The sequence below is a fragment of the Aedes albopictus genome, unplaced genomic scaffold (assembly GCF_035046485.1).
Source record: "Aedes albopictus strain Foshan unplaced genomic scaffold, AalbF5 HiC_scaffold_296, whole genome shotgun sequence".
Lineage (NCBI taxonomy): Eukaryota > Metazoa > Arthropoda > Insecta > Diptera > Culicidae > Aedes > Aedes albopictus.
Window position 1 is genome coordinate 3,577 of NW_026917086.1, and position 9,742 is coordinate 13,318.

The 9,742-nt window shown below is 40.3% G+C and overlaps 1 protein-coding gene and 2 long non-coding RNA genes across 4 annotated transcripts; 1 reads left to right on the forward strand and 2 right to left on the reverse strand.

Moving 5' to 3' along the window:
- Window positions 1-1,998: 1,998 nt before the first annotated feature.
- LOC134284545 (uncharacterized) lies at window positions 1,999-3,587 on the reverse strand. The gene is made up of 2 exons (XR_009995830.1): window positions 2,751-3,587; window positions 1,999-2,354 (listed from the first exon to the last, which is right to left on the reverse strand). It is a non-coding gene; the product is annotated as an uncharacterized LOC134284545 (long non-coding RNA).
- A 167-nt stretch (window positions 3,588-3,754) lies between these two features.
- LOC134284546 (uncharacterized) lies at window positions 3,755-5,379 on the reverse strand. Its single transcript, XR_009995831.1, has 2 exons — window positions 4,610-5,379; window positions 3,755-4,549 (listed from the first exon to the last, which is right to left on the reverse strand). It is a non-coding gene; the product is annotated as an uncharacterized LOC134284546 (long non-coding RNA).
- A 145-nt stretch (window positions 5,380-5,524) lies between these two features.
- Window positions 5,525-9,742, forward strand: LOC109405510 (cap-specific mRNA (nucleoside-2'-O-)-methyltransferase 1). 2 transcript variants are annotated; one of them, XM_062843527.1, is made up of 4 exons: window positions 5,525-5,664; window positions 5,796-5,869; window positions 5,943-6,348; window positions 7,514-9,742. In XM_062843527.1, exons 3-4 carry the CDS (start codon window positions 5,946-5,948, stop codon window positions 9,703-9,705), a joined length of 2,595 nt encoding a protein of 864 aa, XP_062699511.1. In that variant the 5' UTR covers window positions 5,525-5,664; window positions 5,796-5,869; window positions 5,943-5,945; the 3' UTR covers window positions 9,706-9,742. The 2 variants fall into 2 exon arrangements, with proteins under 2 accessions (XP_062699511.1, XP_029712309.2); XM_029856449.2 differs by lacking the exon at window positions 5,525-5,664 and having other exon boundaries at window positions 5,716-5,869.

Below are 9,742 nucleotides of genomic sequence, written 5' to 3' on the forward strand. Positions count from 1 at the left end.
CTCGTAAACCAGATATATCTAGCTCAAAGTCCAAGCAGTGGAGAATAAACTGGCGCTAAAATGCTAATGGGTTAAGCCCTCCCATCGCGTCAAGATTGAATATCCAGGGGGAGGGACTCCCATACAAACTTCAAATTGATTTTAAAAAAGGTTCCCGGGCACCAAAATTCATGAAAATTTGGATTTCGGCTCAGTTTGGCAGTTTGCAGATTCCGAATATGGAATTATCTCAACACCGCTAAAGAAGCCAATTTTCTATTTTTCCTCTATTTTACAGTCAAAAATAAATTATACACTGTTTTATTTCATTAATAATTGCAAATTATCTAGCTTAACCCAAAAAAATTAAACATATTACTGTTATGAATCACGAAAGACTTAAAATTGGCTTCAAGAAATACTTCGAACTGAATTTGACCAAGTTTAAAAAAAAAATGTGAACGAGAAAAAAATCTCATGACGAAGAGAACCAAACTGCATATTTAATCCCACACTAACAACCCTAGGGTAAATTGCTCACTTTTGAAAATTGCATGTTTTGCATTGTATCAACTTTTATCATAGCAAATCATGAGGATCCATCCTTCGATGATCTCTCTTGTCGCGCTCCACCCTACATGATAGTGCCTGGTTTGGAAATAGTGGCCAAATCATTAATACGTAACTTGCAACCAGGCCTACCACAACACTGACACCCAGTGAAGAGAATTGTCAGACAAAAGAGGCACAAAACAAGCAACAAAGAAGATGCGACGATTACTCTTTATCCCTACTGGTAACAGATAATGACATGATCTCGAAATTTTTTGTTGCAGACAAAACGGAAGCTGAATTTGTTGCGTACTTTTCAACTCGTGAATAATCAATTATTGCTAACCCAAAGTCGAAACTGTTTGATGATAGAGCTTCACCAGAGTTGCAGTGTTTACCGACTCGAAGTTACCGTTCGAAAATCGCAATGCAAGGCTTAAAAATCTCTAAACTCGTGGTGTACGATGTTAATCCCATTATTTTCAAGTTGGGACAAACTTATGTCGCATGGGTTTGTTTGTCGCAACAAATACAGGTTGCGACATTGTCATTATTGTTGCGCGATGGTTGAATTTTGATTCACTGCTGACACCACATCTGAGAAAAAAATAAGTTAAACAGGTTTACTTTTAATAAGCTCAGTAATCGCTAATACTGCGATATCACCACCAGTAAACTTTTAAGAAAGATGTGCTGTACTGACACGCATCTACTCCTCGAATCGGCATCTTTATAGACATGAGTCACACAGAAGTCTGAACCGTGCAATTCAAATTCTGATGATGGGACAGACGTTTTCATATCAATGCAATGATGAGATCATTGATTGACTAGCTTTATGGAACCACTATTTACATTGCCTTATGGTAAATCAAGAAAAGGTAGGACCGATATGTGGTTGATGTGTAAAATATATATATTTTACGATTTAGGCAAGCATTTTGAAGACGCTATTTTTTATATAGGTAAAACGCAATACGCCTAGTAAAATCGATTGGATTTTACTAGATTTAATCAAGTGAAAATTTGGCAGATGACAATTTGCGTCGATAACAACATATGAAATTTGAGAAACTTTCTACAAATTAAGAAACTTCTAGGATTGTCCATGATGTGGGATGTCAAAGTAAGATTTTTTTATGGCATGGCATTAATTACATTTTCCTTTCATTTGGCGCGAAATGACCCATAACAAATGGCACTGTCAATCAAAGGGAAATGCATTAAATGTTTAATTTACTTGTAAATTTAGAGACAAAATATCCTCGGGGTCATTTGTATTTTCTGGCGTCGTTGTTACTTTTTGCAATATATTATCGAACGGTGAAGACAATATAGACCACACCCTTTTGAGAGGGGGTGTCTGATAAAAAAATTACCTTGCGCAGTTGAAAATGTTCTGGTCGTAATGTTTCTTGTATTTCTTGTTCTGTGCAGATCCTTGTTGGTCCAAGAGAAGAGGGCTGATTCACTGTAGAACTTCGAAAACCATCTAAAACTCCTTTGAAAGTGAATTTTTTCATTTTACAAGCAAAACTAGCTCAGTAAATTCACTGTTTTTGCTTCGTATCTTTTTCGCCTGTTTCCTTATAATATGTATATAGAGCTCAGTCGACGTGTACAAAACTGTTTTCAACACTTTTTTTTCTTTTCACTATCACACAATATTCTTAGTAAACTTTTTCACATTTAATGCTCTAATAACGAATGATTCAACAAATAATTATTTACATTATGAACACGGTTTAGTGACACATTTCTGGCACAACTTTGCAACGCACATAATTTTTCATCATCCAATATAGCGGTGCATAATCCAGCAACTACGAATATCACATGGAATGGTACGAATAATAAGCATGATTTTTAACGAATCTGATGCATTAGAACGAAAAAACTATTCGAATTACACCACATTTTAGCGGACTGCGAACGAAATTTGCGCGATTCCGACTATGCCTCTTGCAAAATTTTCTCTGATCACAGCACAGGTACATTTTCTCGTCAAGGTCGTTGTCGCCTGCTGCTGCTGTTGGCCGTCGTTCTTTGGCTGTGTTTTCACCGTGTGAGGTTCAACTGGGAATGTGCACCGACCGACCGGAGAGGCCCGTTTCCCCTCCGATTGCGAAAAACCACTTTTAACAGAACAAAATTACAAGTATGACGTGTGCGCAAAGCGGTTCTTATCAATAACAAAGAAAATTTTCCCATTAAAACACCTCCGATGTCGGCGCATAAATCCAGCTCACGGTTCGCTCAATGGCAAGCCCTGAGTTGATAACCTTTTGGCACAGTATCAATAGTCCACTTGGCAATCAAATTCTACTCGATAGCTACGGTTCCGGTCGAAATTTCACTACGTTTTCGTGTTTTGTTTTCGCGTCGATAATCTGCACAACAATGTCCTTCGATATTGTTTGTTTGACACCCAGTAACACTCTTGTACGAACAAAATTCCAAACTGCAGCGCAAGTTTTCGGTCACAGAAGACGGGGAGGTACTAGATTTTTACCACTGTATATTCGAAATGTCAATCAACGCAAACACAAAAATAGCCACCAGATGGTACTAGTACACAGTGAGGGACTTGATGTTGACTTGCACACACTAAGAAAATCTAACTCTAAATTGAGTTTTTTTCACACACACGCTAAGAAAATCTAACTCTACACGCTAAGAAAATGTTACTCTAAATTGAGTTCTTTTCACACACACGCTAAGAAAATGTTACATACCGGCTGTGTTAAATTCACGCATCAAACCGTTTCGTGCACAAGAACGCTTCGGTGAGTAAAATTTTTGCTCATAATGTGAGTAACTGTTCGCAAACTCACATTTTGTGTAAATTAGCTTTTAGCGTTTGTTTAGAAAACGGTTCGAAACGAATGAAATGTCAAATTTCGAAACAAACTTTGAAAGTCTTTGTTTTTATCTCGCGTTGTGGATGCTGTTCCGGTGAATTTTTCGTCACGAAATCCGCGCTCCTCCGGATAGGATGGAACAGTTAGTTGAGTTAGGCTGAACGCCGCTTCCTTGGCAATTTTGGAAGGTAACGTAAAGGTAGGTAAAGGTTTTCGCGGATGAAAAAGTATTTCTTACGGTATTGTCATTCCAATATTGTCTTTTCTTTTAGAAAGATTAGCTTACGAAATAACTGAGAAAAAACCTGGCGCTAGCGTAGTGACTCAAATTTCTCCAAGGGGTTAGCCGACGTTGCCCGGAAACTGCACAGCTGAAGCGGATGCGGTTGCATCTGCAGACGGAAAGTGATATTTGGAACAATTCTTGTCAAAGGCAAAGTAGAGTATTCTGTCATGTGAACACGTCTGATGGATGTCCGGGATTCAGTAAATCTTCCTGGAACTGCTGTAGCTGTTCAATTTACTGGCGTGACATATGGTAAAACAAAAATATGGCATACGGTTCATACAAAAATACAAAGTAATGCATCAAAACGAATAAAAACATAATATAAATGAGTAAATTCCAGATTTTACTTCCAGCGCGGTTGAAAATCTGAATTTTGGCACGTAAGAGTCGTATTTTACGTCGTACGTCAAGCGGAATGAGCAACGTTAGGTTCGACGTGCGAAGAAAAATCGACAATCGCGTGCTAAAATTCAGATTTTCAACAGCGCTTGTTTAGAAAACGTTTCGAAACGAATGAAATGCACGCCTTAGCGTGTTACATACCGGCTGTGTTAAATTCACTCATCGAACCGTTTCGTGCACTTCGAACGCTTCGGTGAGTAAAAATTTTGCTCATAATGTGAGTAACTGCTTCCATATACGACGTAAAATACGACTCTTACGTGTCAAAAATTCAGATTTTCAACCGCGCCGGAAGTAAAATCTGGAATTACTTTAAAAGTTTTTATATTACTCTTTTGAAATATGAATTCCCATTTTCTGGAACGAAATTGAGCCACTTCTGACGAGCAGCGGGATGATTCATTCCACGGCCGGCTGGAGACCTCTTGGAGATGAAACCGTTGACTTTTATCGGATGAGGATTTTCCTGTTGATTGATTTCGATCACCAAGAAATTCAAACAAAACTTAGGCCAGTATCTCCTTACCTTCAAGGCTGCTTTGTCCATCGAGTGCTCGTCCATTCTGGGACAGTTTTGTTGTGGTGCACCGGAATCTCGACCGGAATAAGAAGCTGCGGAACACATTATAAAAAAATTTACGAGCAAAAACAAGCTTCCGATGTGGAATTTGTTTCGAAACTTGACGTTTAAACAAGGGGAATGACATATCCTTTTCTAACCGGAAAATCCGCATTTATCCGTTCCTAACCGTCGGTAACCGCTGCTAAGCTGAGCAGCAATTAGACGCGGTTAACGACGGTTAGCAACGGATAAATGCGGATTTTTCCGGTTAGCAAAGGAAGTGTCATACCCCCTGCGTTTAAAAACAATCTGTCTCCATTTCGAAACGTTTTCGGAACAAACGCTAAAAGCTCATTTACACAAAATGTGAGTATGGAAGCAGTTACTATATTATGAGCAAAATTTTTACTCACCGAAGCGTTCTTGTGCACGGAACGATTCGATGAGTGAATTTAACACAGCCGGTATGTAACATTTTCTTAGCGTGCATTTCATTCGTTTCGAAACGTTTTCTAAACAAGCGCTAAAAGCTAATTTACGCAAAATGTGAGTATGTAACCGGTATGTAACATTTTCTTAGCGTGTTCGCTGTGTAAATTTTACTCATGACATATTTTTGTGTTGTCCCCCTGGCTCGAAGATTACAGTTAGATTTTCTTAGCGTGTGTGTGAAAAAAAACTCAATTTAGAGTTAGATTTTTTTAGTGTGTGGGCTTTAGCGTGTAATATTTTCTTAGCGTGTGCAAGTCAACATCAAGTCCCTCACGGTGTGCTAGCACCATCTGGTGGCTATTTTTGTGTTTGCGTTGATTGACATTTCGGCAAAATCTAGTACCTCCCTGTCTTCTGTGATCGAAAACTTGCGCTGCAGTTTGGAATTTTGTTCGTAAAAACACTAATTTACACAAAATGTGAGTATGCGGACAGTTACTCACATTATGAGCAAAATTTTTACTCACCGAAGCGTTCTTGTCGTTCTTGTGCACGAAAAGGTTCGATGAGTGAATTTAACACAGCCGGTATGTAACATTTTTCTTAGCGTGTGACATCAATCTGTGGTAGTTGGGGGTTAGCGTGTTAGAACGCAGCCATTAATTCAGCGATTCAGCAATTCTGACAGTAACAAAATTTATGCATTTTTTGTCGTCAGTTCGTCGCTTCAATTTTTAAAGCTGATGGTGCATTAAAATACCTATTAAAATACTGTTTGTAAATCCAAAAGTGGTAAGTTTGGATGATTCGGAAACTGCTCCGTTTGCTTGAGCTACAAATTCATAGTTCATATCCACTTTTACAGAAAATGTCTTCGCAAGAATCCGAGTCGGAGAGCTCCCCAACGCGCTTTTACAGCGGCTTCAATTCAGGTTCGCAGTACGATGATCCCAGCAAGTCAAGTTCCAGCGAAGATGAAGGGGACGATCCTTCGAGCGATAACGATAGCGTTCAACAACATCAAGGAAAAAAGAGAACCAGTAGCTTCGGAACGGAGCAGGATCCTTTCGTTGTTAAGAAGGCCAGGTTTGGCGATCCCAGGCCGTCGTATTCCGCCGACACCGCTTCAAATTCCAATGCGCTTTACTCGGCACAATCCCGTCGGATGATGGACATGATGAACTATGACAAAAGCAAGGGCCTCGGTAAAAGCGGCCAAGGACGGCTCGATATAGTAGAGATTGCACAACAAAAAGGACGACGGGGATTGGGTAAGTGCTCACCAAGTCCTATTTTGGGAATTTCCAAGTCGTGATCCGGCGATTATAGAAAATAAAATAAAATTTCTCACAAGAAATTGACATTGAAAATCAATTTTTCATACATTTTGAGCGGAGACTACTGTAAACGCACCGCGCACTTATGAGAATCCCATATAACATGGGACAATCGGGCGTAAAACGACAGTGTAGAAGTGACAAAGTTGTGACGGGGATGCTCGGGGTAGGGGCTTCTGCACCTGCGTAGCAACATACCCTACATAACAGATTACAATAAATCAGGACCTTACTTTATTTAATTTTCAACACAACACTTATCTGACCCACACATTTCAGTTGTTCTCCAGGTTATATTGAAACATGGCAGATTACACAATAGGATTTTGATAGACATCTCTTTTTCATAACGACATGGTCAGGATTACAGCATACTCAATAGCATTGTGTTAGGAAATCTTATTATTTGTCTTTAATGGGTAGTACGCAGATGGCAAGAAATTTCTTGGCCTATCTCGATGTGTGGAAAATTCAGGCAAGGAATCGCTCAAGAAATAATGAAGCGTCGCTTTATTCCGGATCCTATTACGGTGCTGAAACGAAATGTCAAATCAAATGGGGCTTGCTGTGTTAAATTTCATGACCATTTCGGTTACGGAAAAATAATGCACTGAACGAAAATTACTTGAGCGATTCCGTTTGAAGTGCATACCTCGCATAACCCAAACTTTTGTTTTCGTTTACTTATGAGTACACATATTTTACTGTTCAAATTTTAGAATTCAGAATAGTTGATATTATTTTATTATTTCGTGGCTTAATTACTTTGTAAGTCAAAATTAATATTTCATACTTTACTTGTTTGGCTTCAATGATAATGGATTTAATTGTTGAACCTATGTTTCATTAAATTAAAATTGCTCGGTATTATTTGCATAATTGTGTCTCAAGTCTAGTCCATTCTCTCTTCCCAAACTATGCCATTACCGTTCCAATGGTGTTCATGTGGTCCGCACGGACTATTACGGCCATTACCTCTCCTTGATCTTCGGCATTGAATTGACTTGCGCTCTTATTATCCCACTAACTGCTGCAAAATGAAAATGAAATGAAATGAAAATAATGATACTAAAGCCTCCTATTCTATTTTGTTTCACAGGTCTTAAGTTGGAAGGATTGGATCTAGCGGCCTCGACATGGAACGAATCCATGGAAAGATTGAACATACCGGAAAAGGTTGTCTGGTTAGAGAATAACGACGAAAACGATCTCACCGAGCTCAGCGGAGATGTACTGGAAAGCTGGATTAAGCGCGGACCCCCGAAACACATGATCGACGACGAGGATAAATTTTGCCGGAAAGTCGTACTGCAAAAAGTACTGGAATGCAAGTCCGCCTTTGACCAGCTCGGCGGTGCTGATATGAGAAAGGCTCGAACTAGGTCAAACCCTTTCGAGAAGATAAAATCCAACATCTTCATGAACCGCGCGGCCGTTAAAATGGCCAACATGGATGCAATGTTCGACTATATGTTCACCAATCCGGTAGATGAAGATGGCAACTCACTGGTACGGGATAACGATTTGATCTACTTTGCTGATGTTTGTGCCGGGCCTGGCGGCTTTTCGGAGTACTTTCTCTGGCGTAAGAAATGGCAAGCGAAAGGGTTTGGTTTCACGCTTCGGGGTGACAACGATTTCAAACTGTCTGACTTTATCGCGGGGACTCCAGAGACCTTCGATGCTTACTACGGACCGAATGACGATGGAGACGTTTTCAATCCAGTTAACATCGAGAGTTTCACGGATTACGTAATGAAGCAGACCGAAGTGGGAGTGCATGTGATGATGGCAGACGGTGGATTTTCGGTGGAAAATCAAGAAAACATTCAGGAAATTTTGTCCAAACGACTTTACCTTTGCCAGATTCTGATGGCACTGAATGTGGTACGCACCGGGGGACATTTTGTCGTCAAGCTGTTCGACCTTTTCACGCCGTTCAGTGTCGGATTGATCTACCTGGTTTATAAGTGCTTCAAAAAGATTTGCATATGCAAACCAAATACAAGTCGGCCAGCCAATTCGGAACGATACTTGGTGTGCAAGTGGAAGAAACCCGGCACCGATACCATTCAGCGCCATTTGTTCCAGGTAAACCAGTTCTTTGACAGCAAGAAGGACAACATCGATATATTGGAACTGGTCCCGCACGACGTATTGGTTGGTAATGAAACATTTTTCCAGTACATCTGCGATAGCAACGACGAAATAGGGGAAAATCAAATAGTCGGATTACTGAAGATAGCCGCTTTTTCCACGGATCAAAGCTTGAATGAAGGCAAACAGGACGAAATCAAGAAAAAGTGTTTGGAGCTGTGGAAATTACAAGACGCTCTCAGAAGGACACCACCCAAGACACCATTGGATCAGTACGCCAGCGACCTCCTTAAAGAATGGGACAGCCAGAAGGAATTCCTTAAAGCAGCCGGGTGCAAGCTACAAACATCAAATATAGAAAAGAGCTTCCCTTCGACGCATGGATGGTACTTCGTACCGTTAGACAACAATAACGACTGGAACCGGTATCTACGAACATTCTTTCTGGGTAGAGGAGGCAAAGACGTTTATTACTACAACAAAAATGGATCTTGGGATTTGCTCAAAGACATGCAATTAGAGCTAGCTCCGTCCACTCTTGTATACGGCGAAATTGTAACAGAGCTGCAAGGCCAAGGCAACTCGCAGGTTACAATCTATGCATTTCACATAATAGACGGAATTTCACTCGGAGGTGTCAATATAAGGAAGTATTCTCTCCCGGAGCGGCTTAAAATGTGTGAAAAGTATGCTAAGGCATTGGACAAGCCTTATAAAGTAATAAACAAGGCAGACAAGCCTTGCGTGTCGTCAATGCCAATTCGTTGCAAGAAATTGTTCCCCTTTCCGGAATTCGACCGGTTTTTCGATAGACTGGAGACGTACGTACTCAAAGGAAACCGGAAGTCTCGCCTGGGTTACCATTTGCGGAACACTATCGACCCGGATCGATTCTATGTTCCGAGGGGCTTGATGTTTCTCAATGAAATCCGAGATGATTACATGAAGTTATTTTCCAAAAGTAGCAACAAATTCTACTATTTCAACAAATTAACGGGGACTTCCACGTTTCCAGAGCAAATGAAATGTATCGAAGAAACAAAAGCTTCCTTCAAGAACAGCTTTGTGCAGCGCGTGATGTGGGATTGGTTGGACGAGCGACAGGTTTCAGAAAATGACAGGGTACCAGGGGACCGCGATATGGCATGCCGCGTTGACATCAAGAATTTTCTTATCGGTAAGGTCAGCAAATGATAGATTCGTAGTAAAAAAAAACCAAGACTAGAATGTA